Source organism: Oncorhynchus clarkii, chromosome 12 (assembly GCF_045791955.1).
Source record: "Oncorhynchus clarkii lewisi isolate Uvic-CL-2024 chromosome 12, UVic_Ocla_1.0, whole genome shotgun sequence".
NCBI lineage: Eukaryota > Metazoa > Chordata > Actinopteri > Salmoniformes > Salmonidae > Oncorhynchus > Oncorhynchus clarkii.
In genome coordinates this window covers 38,567,476-38,594,749 of record NC_092158.1, presented here as the reverse complement: position 1 = coordinate 38,594,749, position 27,274 = coordinate 38,567,476, and the positions used below count along the sequence as shown (strand labels likewise).

Here is a 27,274-nt window from a genome sequence, read left to right as displayed (position 1 = left end):
TTCAAGAAACCAAACAATATTTTAATTTGTTCATGTCATATTATATAAGTACAAAAAATGAATTAAAAAAAAGACATTCCCAACATAAATTCCCACTGCATTCTGGGACAATACAAAACAAACACTCAGACACAAGGAGAGCATGAACACTCAAAAACATCTAATCACCTTCTTTCTAGTGCCTTTCCTCAGCCAGCCCACACACACACACACACCTCAAACCTGGGCAGTGTACACACACCTCAAATCTGGGCAGTAACAGAAATGTGCAGTGTACACACACACCTCAAATCTGGGCAGTAACAGAAATGTGCAGTGTACACACACACCTCAAACCTGGGCAATAACAGAAATGTGCAGTGTACACACACACACCTCAAACCTGGGCAGTAACAGAAATGTGCAGTGTACACACACATCTCAAACCTGGGCAGTAACAGAAATGTGCAGTGTACACACACAAATCTCAAACCTGGGCAGTAACAGAAATGTGCAGTGTACACACACACACACATCTCAAACCTGGGTAGTAACATAAATGTGCAGTGTACACACACACAAACACAGAAATCGATATAGACACAATAAGACCATATCAGGATGAGTCTCAAGCTGTATATACAAACACACTTTCAAGGGCACAAGAGGTTTTACGCATATTTTACACACTGCATGTTCAACCCTATTAAAGCCATGTGATTCTAGGCACACGATGGAACATTAGGAAGATGTGCAGCTGTGGGTTTAGCGTCAGGCATCCTATAGCTGACATAGGAAGATATTAACAGCGTTAACCACTCAGCTCTCCACTCAGGCATTTAGAACATATTTCCTTATTAGTCAATGCACATTAGTATACTTTGAGATATCTTACATATCTCCCTTTCAAGGGATAGAAATGTTTACAGATTCGGTTTGGGTCACCACTTTATTCAAAGAACGACTGTCAGTGTTCATTGTTCTCCAAAAAGCAACTACAGTTTCTATTATGATGTCCATGTGGATGCTAGTGTGGCCTTTAGATTCATTCTAAGGGTTGAAAGCAATAAAATGGCACTGTGTAAAGAAAAATGGTCCACGGTCACAGAGCAAAGCTAAACTTTTAAGGCAGAAATGTCACCCTCTGATGGGCAAAAAGGAAACAATTCTAAAGGTAATTCTAAAGGTAATTACACGCTTTAAAGAAAAATATTCACATCATTGTTGGGGAGTCTTTGTACAAAACAAAACACTTATTTACACACGTCTCAGTCAAACACATTTTTGCTAATAATTAACTCAGTCAAATAAAAATGCATCTAGACCCAAGAAGATGGAGTGTAACATTTGAATCCATTTAAGACCATGTTTGAACAGGGAAAGGAATCCACTGAGTTGCATCTGCTTCATAGAAGTCAAAACCGGTGAATTTGTATGGACCCATTTTTCTAAGTCAAGCAGAAAGGCTGAACTGGGAGGAGTTGCTCACACAGCACAGGGAAAGAGTGAAGATGGAAATTACAGTGTGGACACAAATGCTATCAGGGAAGAAAATGCAAAACAACACCTACACATGTGCCTATGTTACAGAGCTCATCTTGACAAGAGCTGCAGAAAACACTTCTTCATGAAAGAAAGAACCCTGTATGTATGAATAATGTATGTCAGCTTTGATGTGCAATGAAGAGACAAGGTCAACGAGCACTTGAAGCCCAGACCGTCAATCAAGAATGGTTAATAATCAATTCAGTCAGAATCCACCCAATACTGTGAGCAAGAGTCATTTCCCTACTAAGAATTCCCTCAATACCAATTCAAAATGTAGCAATCTTTTACACAGGCCAGAGGAGGACGTACCATTGATCCACATTTCAATGTTTGTCTACACAGCAGCAAAACTGGTTCTTGTTCTGAATGATTTACTGGGGGGAAAACAACTCCAATCTAACGGGAGAAGTTGATGAAGTACAGTAGTTTACATTGACAAGATTTACGCAGCGGGGACTTTGGGCAATTTTTCCTTGTGTTTCATCCCCGCCTTTCCTTCAGTTAACGTAAAGGGTTCCTAACACGTTTTATGCCATGTTGATACAGGAATTAAGGTTGTAAATGTGTCTACTTCATTTCAAGGCATTTGTTTAGACTTAACCAGAATTGAGTGTTCATTACAGCACTGTGTGATACCTGCTTGACTGTGCTCCTCCACACAAATAAGTCAATAGCACCTCATTGAATCAGAAAGGCAGAGAGCTTTTGATGTTCTCTTTCTGTTGTGAAGCAGGTGCCCCCTGCTTCTTTCTAAAAATTCACCTTAGCTCATAATGCCCAGACCAAAGCCCAATCTGAGTATGTAGACATTGCAAAAGTCAACCATGACCTCATTAGTTACATATTATAACTTCCTATATTATTTCACACCGACAGGAATATATGTCTCTCGCAAATATATTGTTCATCGCCCCATAAACTCATATTTCATAAAATGTACAATTAAATGAAAAGATGAATGAATGTGACCAAATATATTGTGACACATTTTGCAGTTAGTCGTCATCATCAAGGTGCTTATTTAGTGAGTTGTAGCATTCTCGTAGTATTTGGGTTGTCAGTGACTAGAATGAGTGCATGCAAGTGTCTACACAAATGCTCATGTGCATTAAAGTTATATACACTACGATCCAGTTCCCACATGACGATTGCCACTGTCTAGACCGCCTGTGGTGTCCAAATTGGAGGGGAATCACCTCTCTGTGGTCTCTACTGTGGTGAAGCTTAGGTCATCAGAGATCAACTGGTCTCCTGGGAGGAAAGAAGAAAATAAGCATTTAATCATAGCAATAATATCCTTCCAAGGAACTGGCAAGTTGATTTGTGGATAAATGTGTGTGGAGAACGTGCAGAAATGAAACCCCACACTAGGGTATGCATGTTTTTGTGTGAGGGGGTTACAGCAGGTAACAATATTGACCTGCGCAGGGCAGTGCCGGGGTGTCGTAGCGACAATCTCCAGCCTCCAGGACCACCACCTCGTCCTCGTTCTCTGTGTCACAGTCGATCTCACTATCACTACTCATACCTGGCAGCAGTACCACCGTCCGCTTCTGGACAACATGACCTGACAGACAGAAAGAGGGACACACAAGATAAGGGAAAACAGAATGACAGGGAGAGCACATAGGTAAACAGAAAGGGGAGAGCACATAGGTAAACAGAAAGGGGAGAGCACATAGGTAAACAGAAAGGGGAGAGCACATAGGTAAACAGAAAGGGGAGAGCACATAGGTAAACAGAGAGCACATAGGTAAACTAAAAGGGGAGAGCACATAGGTAAACAGAAAGGGGAGAGCACATAGGTAAACAGAAAGGGGGGGTCAAAAAGGAAAACAGCAGAAAGATGTAAAGGAAGAAAAAGGTCCAGAAACAGGGTGGGGGAGACAGAAAGAACCTTATAGCGGAGTCTCACAGGTAAGGGGAACAGGTGTGCTCTTAGCACTGTTGGTCTCATCTTGCACACCAGTGCCAAGTAGACACCCACTCGCTCTCTCTACAGACACAGACTCATCACAGAGTTCATTAGGAGAAATGCTGGAGGATAAACGCATTTTAAAATACCATTCTCAAAGAAGCTGTTAACTCTACCTGCAGTATGGTATTAGATTACAGTACATTCTATCCACTTAAGATGAAGAGTGGAGCTCAAGCCGTAGTGCCATCACAATCCACCGTAGAGGAGGGTGGAGCTAGAGGTGGAGGAAGGGAGGGGTGTTAGAGCAGTGAGGGCTCACCTTCGTTGGGGCATGAAGAGGGTTCCTCTGCCAGGAAGAGCAGTGACTGGCGGATCTCAGCCGGCTCCGAGTCACAGTCCAGAGAGCTGTCCGTCAGCAGGCCGGCCCTGAGGGAGAGGAGGAGGAAGAGAGAGAAGGAGGGTGTCAGTTCACACAATTCCCTTCTCACAAAGCCTCCTGCACAACATCACCTCAGATAATCCCCGTGGCCACTGCCAAGACCTTTTCACACTGCTCCTAGAGTGGTCCATCAATTAATAAAAATGGCAATCCACACAAATGCTAGACAGGAGGAAAGTAGATTTGCCACTCTTATTTTAAGCACAAGCGAAATTGTATGATTTCAATAGACATTTTTCTTAAATTCTTTCTAAGCTATTGTTGAGATTTACGATTTGTATTCGTATCACCATTTGCTGTTGAAGAAGCAGCGGCTTTTCTTCCTGGGGTCCACACAAAACTTACAGAACACTGATGGATAGGAACAGCAACATTTTCACCACTCTAGTAGCTGGTTTATTCCAAAGCTAAACAGTTATTTAAGAGAAAGCTGGCTCTCAAGGCCTTTGTGGTCCACTGGGAGGGTCAATTTGCAATACCAAATAGGGTGCCACAGAAATACCACTTAGCTACAACAGCAGCAGCACACTTTATTTTCACTTATCCGGCATTCTTTTAAAACCCAGCCAAGGTTGGCACAGTGAAGTAATAAAGAAACAGTAGCACAAAACAAATATGATGCCAAAAAAAAACAAATTGTTAAATTGGAGGCTTTGGCAGGGGCTAAACACTTGATAAAGGAATAATAACCAAAGTGTTGGTTTAAAACGATCCATTAAAAGATTGTGGAGCAAACAGAAATGTTGTATGAGGGAGTTTATATTCTCAACTGTCAAGTACACTTTTCAATTATCAAGCTCCATTCTCCAAGCACCTGGACTGTATGAAAAAATATTAGATATGGGAAAAATAAACAATAGAATTTCAATCCAATCGCTTTGGATCTCCACAAATGCATAGGGGCTAGGGTTGGATTTAGGACAGGGTGTTAGTTTACCCCATGGTTTTGGTCCTGGGTCGTGCCATGGTGGCGGTGGAGATGCAGCTGAGGACCTCCAGAGCGTACAGATCAGACCCGTAGAGCTGCTCCTGGTCGTGTTTGGAGCTGCAGGGTTTGTTTTCGGAGGAGGACGACGAGCTGCCCAGATAGGGAGGGGAGCTGTGGGTGCTGCGTGGCTTCAGGGCTCCTACAGTATGACACCGCACAGGGAAACACTGGTCAGTCAGAAGTCATCAGCTGACAATAATTTATTTGGGAACATAGGTAGATCCATGGTGGTCTAAACACTGATAACCCCAACACCTCTACCTGGCTTTACTACTGACCCTCTGATCCGTTGGAGGTGCCCCTGGGAAAGAGGCTTTGGTCGCTGGACGACTCTCCACCGCTCTGGCCTCTCAGCTCCTTCTCCACTACGTCTGCAGCCCTCCTTAGGCCCAGCCTGCTCCCATCCTGCTTGGGAGAGGAGGCCTTCTTCCCTCCTGCCACACAAACCACAGCTAGATAAACATCTGCCTGAGCAGTTGATAGCTCCCCAGCTGCCCATCTAGTCTTCAAAGAGTTTGACAGTAGAACGTGATGTAAAATGCTATCCGATTCCACAGATTGTGTGTATTATGTAGTGTGTGTGTGTATTATGTGTGTGTGTGTGTAGCAACTCTCACCAGAGCGACAGTGTCTGGAGACCCCAGGTCCTTTCCCCATCAGATCTAGCTCTATGGGCTTCCTGCTGGGCCCTAGCTCTGAGTGGTAAGAGGGCCCCTGCTCCACCCCTGTGGCCCCGCCGGAGGGCCCTGCCTTGGTCTCCCCCCGTGCCTCCAGCTGACACTTGACATCCGTCATCTTACTGCGCACCTCTGCCATCTGTGCCTTGAGCCGAATCAGGACCCCAGAGTCTGGGGCTCCCCGCCTCACTGTCTGAGGCCTGCGCTCACCCCGCTCCTTCCTGGAGTGGACTTGGACTGGAGCGAGAGAAAAAAGGGAAGAGTGAAAAAAGAAGATGAAAAGATTAATTGGCTATTAGCGCTTATCCTAATGTCTGCCAAAGAGGGAGTGACTGTGCCTTAGCTTGGCTACCCTGTACAGAGTAGGAGGCTGTGAAAGACAGACCCTACCTGGGCTGTGCAGCAGGGAGGCAGGGGGTCTGGGTTGAAGGCCCCACAGTGACTCCACACTGCTGCGCTCCTTCAGATCCAGTAGCTGGATGAGGATGACGGGGTCAATTTCTAGCAAACTGTTGTTGCTGCCAGCGGAGGAGAGACCACCACTATGCCTCAGAGACCTGGCCCCGGGGTTAGAGCTTCCTGGGAGAGGGTTAGAGTGAGAAAGGTACGTTCAGAGGAAACAGTTGCAAACAGGAAGGGGAGACCAAATGTGAGCTACACTGGATATGCTTCTATCTATCGAGTGTTGGAGCAGCAGCAAGGGGAGTCAATTGACACTTTGAATGAGTTTGGAAAAGGGCATATTGAATACTTGTGCAAAAGGAAATCTTTACCTAGGTTTAACACAGAGCGGAGCTCAATGGCTACTAAACAGCCCATGCTGCATCTCCATTTTAAGTTACAGACAAGAGAACACCTGCACCAAGATTCAGTTAAACTCTTCAGCCATTTCACTGCAGTACTGAATGAGTCAGCCGGCGCACAGCTACGAGAGCAGCATAAAAATCATTAAGGGCTGCATACAATGAGCATTTCAAAAGGCGAGAGATTAGATTGGAAAAAAACGCTACTCTGTCTGAGGCAGTGAGAGTAATGGAGGCGGGGACGATAATCCACTTTGCAGCCAATGTTTAATGAATACATTTGAATTTGAATAACCTCCCTGGCTAACCGACTATTAGGCATTGGGGCATGTAATAATGGATATTTTCCTTTCGGAGGAGAGTCCGATATGAAGTAAAAGGGACTACCAACATGTCCAAGTTTAAGGGTGGCCCGCACTGAGTTGCTAAAGTTTAAATCAATTATCAAAGTACCGAAGAGTAACAGGACAAGGCTTAGATCTGCCAAAGAAAGGTGCATCCTAAACACTATGTAAATGAAAGTAAACTGACACATGGATTGTTATGCAACCTTTCACACTCCCCTTTGGCTTAACACACACAGTTTAAACATTCCACATCAGCACCCATGACATCCTCTTTAAGCCCCATTACACACACACACACACACACACACACACACACACACACACACACACACACACACACACACACACACACACACACACACACACACACACACACACACACACACACACTGATGATATAGATCAAAAAGAGGAGAGAAAAAAGGCGACGGAAAGAGAGACGTACAGACAGAAAGTATGAGGGAGAACAAGGCTGTGAGAGAACGGGATGGAGAGAAAAGAGGGGAGGGAGATGGAAAAACAGATGAGGGAGTAGAGAGAGAGAAAGAGATGGAGACAAAGGGGAGGAAGAGGTTACCTGCTGCTCCTGCCACAGCGGCAGGCAGTTCTCCCTCCTCCATATCCAGGTTCCTACTGAACTCCACGTCATTCTCCCCAGACCTGAGAACCAGAGACCATCAACTTCAGGACTGGGAACAACGTTGCTACAATGTCACGGTCAAACGAACACTAAAACTTTAGCTGACAGCCAACACTAAAGCTGACTGAATACCGAAACCATGCCAAGACCAGGAAAACAAGTCTACCTATCATTTCAAATAGCCTCGCTGGCATTTAAATTTGGTCAACTGAGTTTTAGTTGATTCAGTTTATCAATTGGTTTTATTGGCCGATTTATTGTTACAAGACAGCGAGATGTGACCATTTGGGGGACATGGAAATGTCGTTCCCTCCATGGACCTCTTTGGGTATAGAAACTGTGCACGTTCAAATCAACCCCACTTAAGGAAAATTGAGTTCCTTGGCCAATACTATAGGCTGGGAGACGGCATTAATGAGACAACTAATAAATCAGCATCCACAAGACCTTGGTTGGACCAGCAACTCTTCAAATGAGAAAGTGTGTGCATGTCCAGGACTCCCTAAATCACCGAGCAGTGTTCCCTTACCAAAAAGCTTTTTAGGGTGATTAGACAGAAAGTGCTCTGTTGTCAAAGACCAACTAGTAGCTCTACTGATGAAATTGATGGACACTGCAATGTTCTCTGTCAAATGGTACAGCTTAATGATAAGTTGTGCTGTTCTTTTAGCAGGGGACAAATGGGCCCCATGGGGATGTGCGTGCCCATTTGAGAGTGTGCAAGTAAGTGACTGACTTGTGTGCCTGTACATTGTGTGTTCGTATACATCAGTCTGTAAGCCTTCCCTATACACATGCCTTTAGGTATGCCCCAGGGGACAACGGGAAACACAGCAGCCCTTGCCATTATATCAGCCCATAGCACAACATGAGTCAGAGATATCCAGCAGAGCTTTTCTCACTCGCCGCCACTCAGCGTATTTATAGACGTGGGAACGATGGAGCAACGCATCCCAGAGCATCTTGGAGGAGAAAAAGCCCTACCAGCATTACAGCTTTTGCGAGCGCGAGAGAGAAGTGCCTTGTGGGAGGAGAGGGGGATGGCACTTGACTGTAGTTTCCCCCACAGGGCCTGAGAGGATCCTTGTTAAAAGCAAACATGGAGCACTAACATGGATTTAAGTGTTTCAGGAGAGGCATGGAGATTGGACAATGTGTGTTCTCTATGTAATGTGTGTATGCATGCGCGTACAGGTCTGTATGAAGACATGGGAAGCCCTTCTGTGAGAGTGTTTATGCATACGGTACATGTGTGATAATGTCTATGTAAGTGTGCACTTGTGTGAGGAAGGAGCTGGTGAGCCTCGTGTTGGTGTTTTACACTCAGCCAGCCAGGCAGTATGAGGAGCAATGATGACTCATGGACGGCTCATCTGGAGAGCTCACAATGAGGGGGTGGATGGGGAGAGAGAACATGCGAGGCTGATGATCCAGTGCTGCACTCCACTCTCAGCCTCTCTGGTTGCAGGGGTTTGAAAACACGTCGATGAGGTACGCATACACTAGTCATATAAAACACTTTTTCTAAGTAGCACAACCTGGATGGTGGGGAAGGGCAGAGGGAGTCTAACTTAATTGTACTGATAGGATGCGGAAAATATAATTTCCTTTCTGCATCCATCCCCCAAAAACAAGCAAGTTTCGGTAGGTCGCTCACATGGTCTCTTCGTCGATGTCGTTCTCCTCTGTGTTGCTGGTTGCCGTGGAGCTGCCAGAGGTGCTGCTGCCGTCCAGAGGGTTCACCTCCTCATCCCCCGTCAGACAGTCCACCTCCAAATCCCCGTCAGACAGCTCCTGACCACACCACAACGTTGGCACAACATTTACATAAGAGCCTCTAGTACTGCTCTGTCAAGTTTTATCATCTGATACACCAATGAAACAGTCCATGCTCAAGGTCCCCGTCAGACTGCTCATGATCACACTTCAACATTAATGCAACATTAGCACAATGTTCAGACAACACGTAGCTTGGAGCTCAGCTCCTGACGCACCAAGTGTTTCCCCCTCTACTGTGTCGCATCTCCATCTTAAGACAACTTATGATACTGCACACTGAGGTCAGCGCTTAGGTATGACAAGAGAAATTAAGTGGAAGAAAAGGTGGAATGATTTATAAGTGTTTTTTAAATCTAATTTAGTCCAGTAATATAGACTAATGATGCGCCATTTTTTAAAATAACATTTTAATCTGAAACAAATATTAACCAAAATTATACATTTTGTGAAGTTCTGTGAAAGGGTAGTACACAGCGTTGAAAGAGATCTTCAGTTTCTTGGCAATTTCTCGCATGGAATAGCCTTAATTTCTCAGAACAAGAAAAACTGACGAGTTTCAGAAGAAAGTCTTTGTTTTTAGACATTTTGAGCCTGTAATCAAACCCTCAAACGCTGATGCTTCAGGTACTCAACTAGTCTAAAGAAGGCCAGTTTTATTGCATCTTTAATCATAAGATTTTCAGCTGTGCTAACATCTATTTGATGTTTTGTTTTTTTTTAAGTGGTTTTTGTTAAAAAACAAGGACATTTCTAAGTGACCCCAAACTTTTGAACGGTAGAATAGGGCACTGGGCCACCACGAGCCAAAACAGCTTCAATGTGCCTTGGCATAGATTCTATAATGGTCTGGAACTCTATTGGAAAGATTCGACACCATTCCACAATAAATTAATTTTGTGTTTTGTTGATGGTGATAGAAAACGCCATCTCAGGCGCCTCGCCAGACTCCCATTAGGGCTGGACATTATGGCCAAAATATATCACAGAATTTTATGTTTTTAATAATAAAACGTTAAATTTGCTTTATAAGTAGTGCATAACACAAGGGTGGCAACACATACAGTTGAAGTCAGAAGTTTACATACACCTTAGCCAAATACATTTAAACTCAGTTTTTCCAAAATTCCTGACATTTAATCCTAGTAAAAATTCCCTGTCTTAAGTCAGTTAGGAACACAACTTTTAATTTAAAAATGTGAAATGTCAGAATAATAGTAGAGAGCATTATTTTTTTCTGCTTTTATTCATTTCACATTCCCAGTGGGTCAGAATTGTTAAACTTGGGTCAAACTTTTCGGGTAGCCTTCAAGCTTCCCACAGTAAGTTGGGTGAATTTTGGGCCATTCCTCCTGACAGAGCTGGTGTAACTGAGTCAGGTTTCTAGGCCTCTTTGCTCGCACATGATTTTTCAGTTCTGCCCACACATTTTCTATAGGATTGAGGTCAGGGCTTTGTGATGGCCACTCCAATACCGTGACTTTGTTGTCCTTAAGCCATTTTGCCACAACTTTGGAAGTATGCTTGGGGTCATTGTCCATTTGGAACACCCATTTGCGACCAAGCTTTAACTTCCCGACTGATGTCTTGAGATGTTGCTTCAATATATCCACATACTTTTCCAGCCTCATGATGCCATCTATTTTGTGAATTACACCAGTCCCTCCTGCAGCATAGCACCCCCACAACATGATGCTGCCACCCCCGTGCTTCACGGTTGGGATGGTGTTCTTCGGCGTGCAAGCCTCCCCCTTTCTCCTCCAAACATATTGATGGTCATTATGGCCAAACAGTTCTATTTTTTTTTCATCAGACCAGAGGACATTTCTCCAAAAAGTACGATCTTTGTCCCCATGTGCAGTTGCAAACCGTAGTCTGGCTTTTTTATGGCGGGTTTGGAGCAGTGGCTTCTTCCTTGCTGAGCGGCCTTTCAGGTTATGTCGATATAGGACTTGTTTTACTGTGGATATATACTTTTGTACCTGTTTCCTCCAGCATCTTCACATGGTCCTTTTTCCAAGCTGTTTAAAGGCAAAGTCAACTTAGTGTATGCAAACTTCTGACCCACTGGAATTGTGATACGGTGAATTATAAGTGAAATAATCTGTCTGTAAACAATTATTGGAAAAATGACTTGTGTCATTTAGTTTAACAAGAACTTTGTGGAGTGGTTGAAAAACGAGTTAATGTCTCCAACCTAAGTGTATGTAAACTTCCAACTTCAACCGTACATTCTAAGTGATTTCAATGGGTCTATCTCCATTCTGATTATTTTATAATGTTGTCAACATTGATCAATTTCTGCATTTACTGCACTAATTTGAGAATTTCCACACTGCCACGTAGGGTTGTTCGATATGGGCAAACAACCTAAGCCTGATCTTTTACCAAATGTTGCAATTGCGATTTGACTTGCGATATAGAGCAAAACGCTTGGACTCACTGTTGGAATTATGGAAACAGAATGTTTATTCTAATTCTATACTAGTGGGCACTTTGAATACAATGTTGTTGACATGACAACGAATGAAAATGCCAGGAAGGAGTTATTGTGACAGGGTAGGAACCAAAGTGTTGACAAGTGTTTCCAAGGGGACCCTATTATCTCTTAGCTACTTCATTTAGATAACATTTATGCTTTGAATATTCCTATTTTATTTAGAAGATACTGTTTCAAACAGTATTTAAGTCTACAGCCTGATAATACCAGTGATGGTGTATAGCGAATTACATTTGCTCTGACTAAGTGCATTTATTAGCTAGCTAGCTTTAAATCAGTATAATCATATGGTAGGTAGCGTGTGCACCATCTTGAACCAAAAACATGAACCAATACAGTGATCATCGGTGGTCCTCATTAATATGATTATAAAGCGCTAATGTCTGAGTTACTCACATTGGAGTCATCGTGCTGAGTCTTCTCTTCCTCCTCCTCCTCTTTGGTGTCAGTGGTCTGGCAGCTGTCCTCAGCCACGGGGCCTTTCCCTGAGCGGGAGTCTCTCTCCGAGGTCGAGGGGCCCAGGCGCCGGTTAGGAGGGGACGAGCTGCGAGACTGCTGCCTACAGATCAGCTCAATGGCCAGCCTCTGAAAACGGGTGGACATAATATGCAATGACAAGACAAACATTTAAGCTAAGATTAATTTGTGATCTAAGCAAACTCGGTCCTGGGGTTCCCCCTGGGTGCACGTTTTGTTTTTTGGACCTAGCACTGCAAAGCGGATTAAAATATTCAAAGCTTGATGAGTTTGTTATTTGAATCAGTTGTGTAGTGCTAGGGAAAAATCCAAAACGTGGATCCAGGCCCTAATTTGGTAAACCCTGATCTAAGCCCCCACCTCTTTGAGATTGTTGATCTGCTGGATGTAGCTGGACTGGGCTGACTCCAGCTGGCTGATGTACCAGTATTGGTCTCTGCACTTCTGGAAGAAGGTGGGGGAACGCACCTGGTACCTGTTGAGGATAGAGACAGTAACCTCAGCAGTCAAACAAGACATCAATGAACCCAGAATCAGAGCTGATAAAGACATGGCACCTTTCTGTCTAATGTGTAGTAGTGGTAAATCACCTGCAGTGATTTTTTTTTTTAAACGAGAGAAATCAAGTCAAGAACTATGTGGGAGGCTGGGCTGAAGCAGAAACGTGGCAATTAACTACAATGACCATAATCCATTGCGCCTGTTCTTTCCAGCACGGACAGAGATGGATACACTTTTACGCCTGCTACGTTAGATACACGGACCGCGTTAGAGAGGAATGACGAGAGAGAGGGATAAGGAACACATTCAACGACAGTTTGTGAAATGTGTGTCTTAACTACTTTGAAGAACTAGTAAAATGATTGTGTCAGACAGACAGCTCTGCAGCATGTTAAGGCAGACTAGCCTAACTAAATATGATGAGTAAAGACAATATGGGGAGCACAGAGATAACGTTGTCTGATTGACTGCTTCTGCCTGAGCAGAGATGAGATGACGACTAAGGAATGAAAAATAATAGTCATCAAATAAACAGTTATATACACAACTGAAATATTTTATTTCATATTATTTTCCTATTTTCTATCGCTGTCTATCTAATGTGTTATTGACAGAGAACGGAATATTTTCAATGTTTTGGCAATTGAATGTTCACAATTTTTGGCTTTGAAATTTCCATTAAAAAGCTCTCAAATAATTTTTACGTAATCAAATAATTTTTTTTATCTTGAAATGGAAAATCTTTAGAAAAAAATTCAATAGTCAAACCGACCTCAAAAAGCACTAGTCGCTCACCAATACCCACCTGAGGACTAGAGTGTCAGTCTGCATGTTGAGGTAGCCCTCACTGGCCAGCAGGTCCAGTCTGAAGAAGCGGTTGTATCCCCAGCACTCCCCCACCTCAAATCAAATCAAATTTTATTTGTCACATACACATGGTTAGCAGATGTTAAAGCGAGTGTAGCGAAATGCTTGTGCTTCTAGTTCCGACAATGCAGTAATATCCAACGAGTAATCTAACCTAACAATTACCTTATACACACACACAAGTGTAAAGGAATGAATAAGAATATGTACATAAAAAAATATATATGAATGAGTGATGGTATAGAACGGCATAGGCAAGATGCAGTGGATGGTATAGAGTACAGTATATACACATATGAGATGAGTAATGTAGGGTATGTAAACATTGTATGAAGTTAGAATTGTTTAAAGTGGCTAGTGATACATTACATCAAGATGGCAAGATGCAGTCGTTGGTATAGAGTACAGTATATAGATATGAGTAATGTAGGGTATGTAAACATTATATGAAGTGGCACCAGACCTCAAAGTCTGATGCAAACTCCCTGATGATGTTCTTAGTGGGGTCGCTGGAGGCCTGGTGAACCATCTCCACGCGGTACTCGTACCTACAGACACAAACACACGCGTTAAAAGGTGATATAACTAAAAGTGAAAACTTGAAAGAGAATGACAATAATTTGACAAAAACATACTTCGACGTTTCAGGGAGTCCTGCAGACAGTTCCAAGAAAACTGACAGGTAATTGCCACGCACCACACCGTTGCCATCCTGAAGGAGAAACACACATAATGATGAACATGACCAGTTTTTCACAGATCTTCAATACTGAAAACTTTGTTGTGACATATCAAATCTAGTAGCTAGAGTAAGATAGGATGAACATAAGAGCTAATTGTCTCGTTTCAATTACTACAAGATAACAACCAATTGTTGGAGGTGTCAGTCTACTCCAATGGAGGCTACAGAGGGGAGGATGGCTCACAATAATGGCTGGAACAGAGCAAATGGAATGGCATCAAACAAATGTAAATGTATTTGATACCATTCATTCCGCTCCAGCCGTTACACGAGCCTGTCCTCCCCCAATTAAGGTGCCACCAACCGCCTGTGGTCTACTCACTGGGTAAACCTTGAGTCTCCAGCAGAGGCCAGATATCTGGAGTGGTGGGCTGTAGACAGGATCTGCCCTCTGTCTCAGGGTGCTGCAAGACCAACGGAACACACCGGCAGAATAACAAGTCAGATAGGATGAACCCATTCATTAAACAAGCCAATTTCTACTGCGTCTTGGTAAGTGTCACAACGAGAGAGAAATTGCTCATCATCATGGGCCGACATGTCCGTGGTTGTTTTAACGGAGCAAATCCCCCAACCGACTGATGCTAATACATGATCAGTCACATGCTAATTAGCAGCTAGAGCATAAGCACTTAATCAGAGCCTTGGACTTGGCAACCCAAATGGGGGACTTAGTATTCTTTGCCAAGACAGAAAAGGTAAAATATATGTTGCTTGTTGTTTAAAAAGACTGTTGATTTCTATTCAAATCAAACTTTGTCACATGCGCCGAATACAACAAGTGTAGACCTTAACGTGAAATGCTTACTTACAAGCCCTTAACCAACAGTGCAGTTCAAGAAGAGTTAAGAAAATATTTAACAAATAAACTAAAGTATAAAATTATAAAAAGTAACACAATAACGAGGCTATATAGAGGGGGTACAGGTACCGAGTCAGTGTGCGGGGGTACAGGTTAGAGGTCATTTGTACATGTAGGTAGGGGTGAAGTGACTATGCATAGATAATAAACAGCGAGTAGAAGTAGTGTACAAAACAAATGGGAGGAGGGGGGGGGGGGGGGGGCAATGTAACAGTCCAGTGACCTTTTGATTAATTGTTCAGGAGTCTTACGGCTTGGGGGTAGAAGCTGTTATTAAGGAGCCTTTTGGTCCTAGACTTGGTGCTACGGTACCGCTTGCAGTGCAGAAGCAGAGAAAATAGTCTGACTTGGGTGACTGGAGTCTGACAATTATGGGCTTTCCTCTGACACCGCCTATTATATAGGTCCTGGATTCCAGGAAGCTTGGCAACAGTGATGTACTGGGCTGTACGCACTACCTTCCCTCTGTAGCGCCTTACGGTCAGATGCCGAGCAGTTGCAATACCAGGCGGTGATGCAACCAGTCGTGCCCTCTTCACAACAGTCTTGGTGTGTTTGGACCACAATAGATCATTGGTGATGTGGACACCAAGGAACTTGAAACTCTCGACCCACTCCACTAGAGCCCCGTTGATGTTAATGGGGGCCTGTTCGGCAAAACTTTTACTGTAGTCCACGATCAGCTCCTTTGTCTTGCTCACATTGAGGGAGAGGTTGCAGTACTGGCCCCACACTGCCAGTTCTCTGACCTCCCTATAGGCTGTCTCATCGTTGATCAGGTCTACCACTGTTGTGTCGTCAGCAAACTTGATGGTGTTGGAGTCGTGTTTGGCCACGCAGTCGTCAGTGAAGAGGGAGTACAGGAGGGTATAAGTACACACCCCTGAGGGGCCCCAGTGTTGAGGATCAACGTGGCAGACATGTTGTTTCCTACCCTTACCACCTGGGGGCGGGCCGTCAGGATGTCCAGGATCCAGTTGCAGAGGGAGGCGTTTAGTCCCAGGGTCCTTAGCTTAGTGATGAGCTTTGTGGGCACAATGGTGTTGAACGCTGAGCTGTTGTCAATGAACAGCATTCTCACATAGGCGTTCCTTTTGTCCAGGTGGGAAAGAGCAGTGTGGTGCAATTGAGATTGTGTCATCTGTGGATCTGTTGTGTTGGTATACGAATTGGAGTGGGTCTAGGGTATCCGGGAGGATGCAGTTGATGTGAGCCATGAACAGCATTTCAAAGCACTTCATGGCTATCGACGTGAGTGCTACGGGGTGGTACGGGGTAATAATTTAGGCAGGTTAACTTTACTTCCTTGGGCACAGGGACTATGGTGGTCCGCATGAAACATGTATGTATTACAGACTGGATCAGGGGGAGGTTGAAAATGTCAGTGAAGACAGTTGTCAGTTGGTCAGCACATGCTTTGAGTACACGTCCTGGCCCCGGGTCTCGCTCACATCAGCTACCGAGAGCGTTATCACACTCATCCAGAACAGCTCGTGTGCTCGTGCATGCTTCAGTGTTGCTTGCCTCAAAGCGAGCATAAAAGGGCATTTAGCTTGTCTGTTAGACTCGCGTCACTGGGCAGCTCACGGCTGGGTTTCTCTTTGTAGTCCATAATAGTTTTCAAACCCTGCCACATCCAACAAGCGTCAGAGCCGGTGTAGTAGGATTCAATCTTAATCCTGTATTGACGCTTTGCCTGTTTGATGGTTCGTCTGAGGGCATAGCGGAATCTAGATTAGTGTCCCGCTCCTTGAAAGTGGCAGCTCTAGCCTTTAGCTTGATGTTGCCTGTAATCCATGGCTTCTTGTTGGGATACACGATCACTGTGGGGACGACGTTGCGATGCACTTATTGATGAAGCCGATGACTGAGGTGGTATACTCCTCAATGCCATTGGATGAATCCCGGAACATATTCCAGTCTGTGCTAGCAAAACAGTCCTGTAGCGTAGCATCCACGTCATCTGACCACTTCCATATTGAGTGAGTCACTGGTACTTCCCGCTTTAGTTTTTGCTTGTAAGCAGGAATCAGGAGAATAGAATTACTGCCAAATGGAGGGCGAGGGAAGGCTTTGTACGCGTCTCTGTGTTAAGTTTGCCTGCATTAAAGTCCCGGGCCACTAGGAGCAGCGCTTCTGGGTGAGCATTTTCTTGTTTGCTTATGGCCTTATAGAGTTAGTTGAGTGTGCTCTTAGTGCCAGCGTCGGTCTGTGGTGGTGAATAGATGGCTACAAATAATATAGATGAGAACTTTCTTGGTATATAGTGTGGTCTACAGCTTATCATTAGGTACTCTACCTCAGGCGAGCAATACCTCGAGACTTATTTAATATTAGACATCGCGCACCAGCTGTTATTGGCAAAAATACACCCCCCCCCACCCCTCGTCTTACCAGACGTAGCTTCTCTATTTTTCCGGTGCATTGAAAATCTCTCCAGCTCTATATTATCTGTGTCGTCGTTCAGCCACGACTCGTTGAAACACAAGATATTACAGTTCTTAATGTCCCGTTGGTAGGATAATCGTAAGCCATCAATTTTATTTTTCCAATGACTGCATGTTAGCAAGTAGAATTGATGGCAGTGGGAGTTTACTCGCTCGTCTACGGATTTTAAAAAAGGCAGCCCATTTGGGTCCTATTTTCCTCCGTCTTTTCTTCACACAAATGACAGGCATCTGGGCCTGCTCCCGGGAGAGCGGTGTATCTTTCTTGTTAAAGGAAAAGGCTTCTTCCAGTTCGTGGTGAGTAATCCCAGTTCTGATGTCCAGATGTTATTTATTTTCAGTCATAAGAGACAGTAGCAGCAACATTATGTACAAAATAAATAAGTTAAAAAATAAGTTAAACAAGGCAACAAAAAAATTATAAATTTGCACAATTGGTTACGGGCATGTAAAACGTCAGCCATCCTCTTCAGCTTCATCTTAACATACACAAGCTGAATATCAGAGCATTTTCAAGACTAGATGAGGAAGAGCGATCAGGATTTTTTTTACCTGAAGTTTGCCAGAACGAAAGTGCTTGAGTCATAGGCAGGAACCAGCTCACTGTATGTGTGTGTGGGGGGGAGATGTTTCGTAATTACAGCTCAATTTCATCAAATATCCATTAAAAGCATAAATATATCTTGCTGCATTATGAATCATCCAAAATGGAAATGTATATCTGAAAATACTAAATTAAACTGAACATCCATATTTAAAAAGTGGATCTTCCTTTCTCTGACGACAATTTGAAAACACAGCTACAACAAAGTCTAAAAAGAGAGTGCAGGGCATTTTTGTATTCTCAAGTTCTCTAGTCGCATTATCTGTGGTTAAGTACAGTACCTAGGGAGTGCAGGTAGAATGGGTTTAGTGCAGTAGGATTTAGTATGTTACCTGGTGAAGTCTGGGGGGACTGGGGTGGTAACAAACGACTGCATGGGCTTGCGGTGAACCTGCTGGAACATGAGCAGGATCTCTGGGCTCTTGGAGATCAACTCGCTCTTACTGCAGGAGCGCAGCTGAAGGACAGAACAACACACACAATTCTAGAGCTCCGCAGAGCAACACCTGACCCACCCTCCCCACCCTTAACGCTTAAAGTCATCTCATTTCACTGGCGGCATGACATATCAAGGTAGAGTTCCACAGGCCATGGAAATCATTATCACCATTATCATGCCGAAACATGGTGATGGCGGCGGATGAGAGGCACAACAATGGACCTCAGGATCTTGTCACGGTATCTCTGTGCATTCAAATTGACATCAATAAAACGTAATTGTGTTCGTTGTTCGTAGCATATGCCTGCCCATACCATAACCCTACCACCACCAAGGGGCACTCTGTTCACAACATTGACATCAGCTAACCGCTCGCCCACATAACGCTACACTAGTCTGTGGTTGTGAGGCCGGTTGGAAGTACTGCCAAAATCTCTAAAATGACATTGTAAGCGGCTTATGGTAGAGAAATGAACATTAAATTATCAGGCAACATCTCTAGTAGCATCTCCTGCAGTCAGCATGTCAATTGCACACACTCCTTTAAACTTGACAGCTGTGGCATTGTCTTGAATGACAAAACTGCACATTTTAGAGTGGCCTTTTATTGTCCCCAGGACAACGTGCGCCTGTGTAATTTTCATGCTGTTTAATCAACTTCTTGATATGCCACACTTGTCAGGTGGATGGAAATCCATGGCAAAGGATAAACACTCACTAACAAGTATGTAAACAAACTTGTGCACAAAATGTGAGAGAAATAAGCTTTTGTGCGTATAGAACATTTGTGGGATCTTTTATTTCAGCTCATGAAGCATGGGACCAACACTTTACATGTTATGTTTATTTTTGTTCATTGTTCACACCAATTGGATTGGTGTAAACACAGGCTTTCTTCCATCATATCTTTTGCACCAGTCTCAGCACTATTCCTTTTAAATCCAAGTCTCTGAGATTTACTTTATAATTTAAACCTAAGCATAGTTCTCGAGAACAAGTAATTTAGAAGACGCTCTTAGAGCAAATTATAGGAGCAAATTAGGGTTAAGTGTCTTGCTCAAGGACATAGACACATTTTTCACCTAATCAGGTTGAGGATTCGAACCAGCTAGCTTTTGGTTACTGTCCCAACGGTCTTAAACGTTAAGCTACCTGCTGCCATACAGCCATAGGGTTCCCATATGAACAATTGACCACAGTGGGGCCAACGTGTACAACGCTCTGTCTAACCCCTAATAATCATGGAGGTGTTTTGCATTTCACTTCCTGAGCTAATGGAATCTCGGAAGTCTGCTCGAAGAGGTGTTACACACAAAAGATTAGTGGTAAAATACGTGTATTTTTTATGTTAAATGTTGATAATTAAAGTAACTGTCCTTTGAACTTTAAAAGTTTATATTCTGTTAACGCATACCCAAATGATGTTGTTGACTCGTCCTAGAGTCCTATGTCACCAAAGCATAAAAAACCCACTTCAAAACAGACCGTTTCAAAAATGTTTGCCATTTCCTCATAGATTATGTCATACTAGTGAGGAGGATGAGCTGGCCAATCAGTACTCTACTCGCATAAATCTGTTTAATGACTAGCATGAATATTTTTAATGACCGGTATACACCCACACCATTCTGTTATTGGGGTACACCCACACCATTCCAACAAAGTAAGTCTACTTTTTAACATACTTAATTACAATTTTTTGGAAGGAAAACTATTTCACTCATATTGTAAGTAATTATAGATCATATTTCATAGAAATCTGGAAACACCGGAGTGTTACTTTAAGTTGGGTGTTCAAGGTTTCAAAACCATCTCGCAATCAAGTATCAACCATTTCTAGATGGAGCATTCCACACTTGACCAAAACAGCTCAGCTTAATCAAAAGGGACGTGGAATGACTCCAATGTAGCATTGGAGTCATGAGAAGGGCTAGCCTAACCTATGACCTGACCCATCACCCCCCCCCAAGTGGTAAGAAGTGACATCCCAAGAAAACTCCTAGGCTCCTAGCCTCTCACGCAAGCTTTCTTCCATTAACACTAAAATTAAATATTTTCATACAACTTAAACTAAATAAAAATGAACAAATCAGGTCTGAAAACTAACAAACTAAACCTAATTCAAAACTAATAGAAATAAAAATGAATCTAAAAACACAAAACTATAATAACCTTGGTGCAGATGCAGAGAAAGAGGATATGAAACGAGAGAAAGCTTCTAGACCATTGGTGGCTCAGTGCCTTTTCTCCCCCAGCTTCCTGCTACCCTGAGTGCTGTGCAGTGTGGCGTGCCAGACTTCCACTGGAAACACTTCACACTCTCCTCTTAAACACCTGCCTCCACAAACCACAGGACCACACACCCTCAAGCAGGTACACCGCGTCCAATCCACTTGTAGTGCCACCTATGCTGTTATTATTGCCTTTTGGTTTACTGGTGTTAAATGGTACGCTGTATAGTGAGTGGTATGGTACAAGTTCACACACCTGATGTTCCACCTCTTGTAGAAGAGACTCCAGTAGCTCAGTCTCCTGGGTGAGGGAGGTCTTCTGACCTGTTGTGAGAGGACATTTCATGTAAAAATAATATTTCAGTGACATAGAAGGGCATTACAGTGACTAGAGTGAACCCGGAATGGTGTCACCAAATGAGCGTACCCATGAGGGTGAGGAGTTTGTTCTTGAGCTGGTTGTCCAGACGGGCGATCATCATCTCCACTGCATTACGGATCTCTCGCACTCGCTCGTCCTTGGCCCCTCGCACGGCTTCCACATTCCTCTCCTGAGAGAACCAGAAAACCATGTCAAATGAAGGCAGAGATTGGTACAACGGTAACTTCATCTGTCATCATAGATGGATAGTGTGTAGAGGATAATTAGCTACAGAGGATAATTACCTGTAGTGTCGTTGTGCCATCTAGCGGTTAAAATCAACACTGCATTAGTGATACTATTTTCTCATGTGTGCGTCTAACCAAGCCACAAAAAACAATCAAACGATCCCATGATATGTCATAATATACAGACACAGTTCCCCTCACCACTTCCTGCACCAGGCTGATAAGTTCCATGAGGCGTCGGCGGAGCTTGGCCACCTCCTCGTTCACCTTGGTCACGTGCTGCTCATAGATCTCAGCCAGAGGCTTGAAGGTGTGGCCACCATGCTTGGGAAAGGGGTAGATGTGGTGATCATAAAATGGAGGGACGGACTGACAGGGTACTTGTCTTATACCAAACTGATGTGGGCTTGATTGAGAATACTCCTCTGGGGGTCACTTACCATGCCTCCCCACAGAGCACACTGGTGGCAGATGCACTTCTTACAGGTCCAGCAGAACACACTGAGCTTCTCATGGTGGTTCTCACACCTGTAGACAAACCACACAACTGATAAGGTTGACACATCCAGACCCTCTGGAATCTCTTTTCAATACATTTTCTATAATTAACCATGTTTCCATCCATTTTTTTTTGCAAGTAAAGGCAAACCGTATTTAAAAAAAAATCATGATAGCTGTGATGGAAACAGGAAGGGTCTGTAAAATGTTATAAACACAGACATAATGTGAGAAATGGAGGTGGAAACTACTTTATGTACAAATATTGATATGACAACCATCATATCAAAGTAAACTTGGGAGTCAGGTGATGATATGGTGTGTTGTCCTGCCACTACGACTCGGGAAACCATGCAGTTTATTAGGCTACAGATGAAATAAGTTATGAACTTCACAGGGTGGTGAAAGTGCACGGTGATGAGCTTGACGCTCCTATCCATTAAATATCAAGGGTCTTATTCTGGTGACATGATGATCGATGCTTGACAGCCGTCTGACAGTTGAAAATGTGATGGAAACATTGATCTTTAGGTTTTTATTGAAATCATGGAAACGTAAGTGAAAAAGTAAATTTTACATGTGCACTGTCATCATGCACTGATTTTTATCCCCAACAAGGGTGGGAAATGCGCATATTTTCTTTAAGCAGATTTTTCCATATTCGCATGAAAGTCTAATGGCAATTGGGTGGAAAACAAGCTACTGTCAGCAAAACAACTCCCAAACAACCAGCCATGTATAAACTCAGCCCACATTAGAATGTGCTGGGCCTTCAAATTTCCTAGCCGAAAGGACACAATTTTAGGTTTCTTTTGCCTCATACTGCAGGTACAAGCTACATTTTGTTTAAATCGGGGTTCAGGTCGCTTTAGAGGTCTTCAGAAAGGGGTAGAAAGGGCAGAGAGAGACAGAAGGATAAAAAAAGCAGTGGTAGTGATGATGAATGAGGCGGCAAGTCACAGGGGAGCAATGGAGAGGGATGCTGGGGCTCACTTGTCCTTGTCGTTCTCCTCATGTTTGGAGAGGTTGCAGAGCTGCAGGGTGTCCAGCTGCTGGGTAACTTCCTCAACCCAACGGCAGTTCACCAGCTCCCGCAGCTGCAGTGGTGCCCTGGACACACACAAGATCAGGCTTGACATATAATGCCCACTAAATGGTGGCTAGAGCCTAGGTCAGGGATGTCAAACTCATTCCATGGAGGGCCTAGTGTCTGCATGTTTTTAGTTTTTCCTTTCAATTAAGACCTAGACAACCAGGTGAGGGGAGATCTTTACTAATTAGTGACGTTACTTCATTAATCAAGTACCGGGGAGGAGCGAAATCCTGCAAACAGTCTGCCCTCCTGGAAATGAATTTGACAAGTGGCCTAGGTCTATCCAAAAACATCTAATCAAACAATATAGCCAAAGGAAGTTACATACAGATCTCCAAGTTTAGTATACCTTCAAGAATTTTTCAAGCAAGACTTCTTTAGAAATGTGTTTCTTTTACCAGCATGAATTGATACTGGCACTAGAATTTTTCCGGGGTCGCAACCCCTACTTTGAATACTACTACAGTAGTAGGAGGAGGGCTTACCGACAGTGTGGGCATTGGGCTCTCTGCTCAGTCAACCAGCGCTGTCAATAGGAGAGGTTACATTACAGCACTGCAGATGAGGTTGTATAGATTTCTACAAGATTCCTAACACCCATGACTGCATTCATTTACTATATTTCTAGCCTGACAGTTCAATGTAAACACTAATGAGAATGTTTCTATACTTTAATAATTTGAAAATGTAAAGTGGAATTTTGGATTTCTCTGGTAAACAAGAAAAGTAGTTTCATAAAGCTTCTGCTTAATTCACCAATGCTGTGAGTTTTAAGCATGTTAGTCCGAACAGAGACTTTTTAATGTGCATTGTTGTAGATTTCTCCCTCACAACCCAGCTGTGCAGTTACGCTAACGAGCTGGCCTCATTGCCCGTGGCGACATGTCATGAGACTCACCCTTATGCAGCTGAAACAGCAGAGTTTGGAGCAGTGGGGGCAGAGCCGAGCGTCCCGCAGCTTCTCCATACAGATGAAACAACGAAACACCTCCGCAATACTCTACGTGCAGAGATGGAAGGCTTTTAAATGATCAAAGCAAGACTGGAACCATTATAAATTGACAGGAAACAGTAGGCTCTTGAAATGTGGTGTACGATACATTCAATTAATACAGGCCTAACTAGAAATGTGATATAGGGTATATATATTTTGTAAATTGACTTTCTAAATATACAGAAAATATAAATCTATCAAACAGTGATAAAAACTAAAAACTACCAGCACAATGAACAGAGGGGGGGGCTTAGTCATGGACATGCAAGCAGGAATCAATTCTTATTTGGTACAGTTTAGGCACAAACCAATGTAAATGACTGTCTGGTGGGGTGAGCAATATCACAATCTAATGCAATTGGCATAAGGCCAACGATGGCTGAGAGGAAAAGCTCTAGTCTAGTAATACATCCTGAGCTCAGGAGTGCTTCCATCCATCCGCCTGTCAGCTGAGGAGATTTTCTAGTTAGAGCAGTGTGTCTAGTTGTTCACACAAGCAAGTCAGAGATGGCTCTCTATCTAAAGCTGCAGTGAGGTAACCAGTGACATACATAATGACAGTGAAAACAGTTTTTTTTTTGTTATGTTTGCAAATGTATTAAATTTTTTTAAAAACATACCTTATTCACATATAGTACCAGTCGAAAGTTGACACCTACTCATTCCAGGGTTTTATTTTTTACATTGTAGAATAATAGTGAAGACATCAAAACTATGAAATAACACATATGGTATCATGTAGTAACCAAAAAAAGTTAAACATATCCAAATATATTTGAGATTAGAGATTTTTCAAAGTAGCCACCCTTTGCCTTGATGACAGCTTTGCACTCTCTTCGCATGCTCTCAACCAGCTAAAATAGTCCTATTTGGTAAAAGACCAAGTCCATATTATGGCAAGAACAACTCAAATAAGCAAAGAGAAATGACAGTCCATCATTACTTTAAGTCATGAAGGTCAGTCAAAGTGCAGTCGCAAAAACCATCAAGCGCTATGATGAAACTGGCTCTCATGAGGATCGCCTCAGGAAAGGAAGACCCAGAGTTACTTCTGCTGCAGAGGACAAGTTCATTAGAGTTACAAGCCCAAATAAATGCTTCACGGAGTTCAAGTAGCAGACACATCTCAACATCAACTGTTCAGAGACTGCGTGAATTAGGCCTTCATGGTAGAATTGCTGCAAAGTAATCACTACTAAAGGACACCAATACGAAGAAGAGACTTGCTTGGGCCAAGAAACACAAGCAATGGACATCAGTCCTGTGGAAATCTGTCCATTAGTCTGATGAGTCCAAATTTGAGATTTTTGGTTCCAACCCGCTGTGTCTTTGTGAGATGCAGAGTAGGTGAACAGATGATCTCCACATGTGTGGTTCCCACAGTGTAACATGGTGGTGTGATGATGTGGGGTGTTTGGCTGGTGACACTGTCAGTGATTTATTTAGAATTCAAGGCACACTTAACCAGCATGGCAACCACAGGATTCTGCAGCGATACGCCATCCCATCTGGTTTGCGCTTAGTAGGAGTATCATTTGCTTTTCAACAGGACAATGGTCCAACACACCTCCAGGCTGTGTAAGGACTATTTGACCAAGAAGGAGAGTGATGGAGTGCTGCATCAGATGAGCTGGCCTCCACAATCACCCGACCTCAACCCAATTGAGATGGTTTGGGATGAGTTGGACCGCAGTGTGAAGGAAAGCAGCCAACTCCTTCAAGACTGTTGGAAAAGCATCCCTCATGAAGCTGGTTAAAAGAATGCCAAGAGTGCACAAAGCTGTCAACAACGCAAAGGGTGGCTACTTTGAAGAATCTAAACTATATTTAGATTTATTTTACACTTATTTGGTTACTACATGATTCCATGTGTCATTTCAGTGTTGATGTCTTCACTATTATTCTACAAAGTAGAAAATAGTACAAATAAAGAAAAACCCTTGAATGAGTAGGTGTCCAAACGTTTGACTGGTACTGTATACTGATGTGCAAAATGGACCACACCTCAACACTTTGTTCATCCATCTCAGCCAGTTCAGTTTTCTTCAAGTGGAGGAAATTGGGTGAAATCTCAATCCAATACCTATTATCATGGTGAGAAAGAAAACAGGGGTGTAATCATTAGTCCAAACAGTTGCACTTCGCAAGAAAAACGAATTTCTATTTGACAAATTCTGGTTGGCTCTATACCCGTTTCGTTCTGTTTGTTTATGTTTAAGAAATGGTTTGTAACAGAATCAACGTAATGAATACGTCGCAGGGTTACAAAACATTCCCTTTTGCTGCGAAAACGAACCCAACAAACAGGGCGGGAACTAAATTAATATGTCCAATATAAATATTAGTTTGATGTTTTCCAACTGTTTGGAGTGTAATCGTTACGCAGATTCTGTTGCAAAACTTTTTGCAGAAACCGTTTACGCCAAATCGAAACGCCAACATTCAGGTAGGTCCCTCCCCGTTTAGTTTGGTTCGTAAATGGTAGACTTTCTGTAATGAACACACCCCAGTTGTGTCAAACTAATGCAGATAGAGATCAAGTCATTTCCAGCGCATAAATGAATGAGTTCATGATAACGGTATTTCAAACGAACATTGATGTTCAATAACTTCAAGCTGAAAAAGAGTTTGGCTCTGTGACTGGTTAGCTAACGTTAAGCAGGTGGTGACTTGGCTAATTAATACTGGTTTCCAAAACTTTGTTGATTATATCCATCTATACACACACCATTAAAATAATTGTAGTTTGACATGGGATTGAACAACAAAGCTAACTAACTAGTAAACATAAAAAAAAGAGCCAATGAAGTTGTGCATTATGTTATGAGGGCTGATGGCAAATTCTAATTCATAGCTAGCGAGCTAGCTAACTATGATAGTTATCTTACCTTCTCATATGCTTGCTAGATAGCTAACTTGCTTAGCTATTTCTTCTTTCTTCAAAAAGGCATTGATAACCGCGGTGAAGATACACGCCGAAGTTCCACTATTATTTTGGATGGGTGGAACTAGCTTGCTAGTTAGCGTCAGCTAGCCTGATTCCGAACATCCACTGGCTAATAAACGAATTAGCATCGAGCTTACTTGACCTAGCTAGCAGCTAAATTGCCTCAGCTGTAAATATCGAATTCATACAGTAAATGCAGGCTTCATTCAATAATACATTTGAACGCAAGACTATATATATTTTTTGCAATCCGTGACTACATTTATATTTCTCCCATGATGCAGGCTATATCATCTGCTGCAGCTACATATCACCATTGGAGACCGTTCCCCTGTTTATCGCGAGCTC

At 43.1% G+C, this 27,274-nt stretch overlaps 1 protein-coding gene across 5 annotated transcripts; it reads right to left on the bottom strand.

The window, feature by feature from the left end:
• On the bottom strand, nucleotides 1-27,274 carry LOC139423160 (E3 ubiquitin-protein ligase TRIM37-like). 5 transcript variants are annotated; one of them, XR_011635805.1, is made up of 27 exons: nucleotides 26,868-27,274; nucleotides 25,984-26,062; nucleotides 23,884-23,985; nucleotides 23,471-23,511; nucleotides 22,886-23,002; nucleotides 21,835-21,922; nucleotides 21,596-21,718; nucleotides 21,213-21,336; nucleotides 21,042-21,109; nucleotides 18,448-18,572; nucleotides 18,064-18,114; nucleotides 14,525-14,606; nucleotides 14,096-14,172; nucleotides 13,924-14,008; nucleotides 13,399-13,493; nucleotides 12,453-12,567; nucleotides 12,012-12,200; nucleotides 8,997-9,133; nucleotides 7,277-7,359; nucleotides 5,940-6,128; nucleotides 5,490-5,786; nucleotides 5,151-5,306; nucleotides 4,822-5,011; nucleotides 3,765-3,871; nucleotides 2,948-3,094; nucleotides 330-2,778; nucleotides 1-285 (listed from the first exon to the last, which is right to left on the bottom strand). XR_011635805.1 is itself a non-coding variant. In XM_071174863.1 (26 exons), the coding sequence occupies exons 1-26, from the start codon at nucleotides 26,873-26,875 to the stop codon at nucleotides 2,720-2,722; spliced, it is 2,934 nt and encodes a 977-aa protein (XP_071030964.1). In that variant the 5' UTR covers nucleotides 26,876-27,274; the 3' UTR covers nucleotides 1-2,719. The 5 variants fall into 5 exon arrangements, 2 of the variants coding, with proteins under 2 accessions (XP_071030964.1, XP_071030965.1); XR_011635806.1 differs by having other exon boundaries at nucleotides 1-329; nucleotides 504-2,778; XR_011635807.1 differs by having other exon boundaries at nucleotides 1-329; nucleotides 510-2,778.

What these genes read in the sequence shown, in the direction of transcription:
- LOC139423160 (XM_071174863.1), bottom strand. An exon ending in GGAGACTCAAGGTTTACCCA is followed by an intron (nt 14,173 to 14,524) that starts GTGAGTAGACCA and finishes TTTCTCCTTCAG; the next exon opens with GATGGCAACGGTGTGGTGCG. An exon ending in GACATCGACGAAGAGACCAT is followed by an intron (nt 7,360 to 8,996) that starts GTGAGCGACCTA and finishes TCTGGTTCTCAG; the next exon opens with GTCTGGGGAGAATGACGTGG.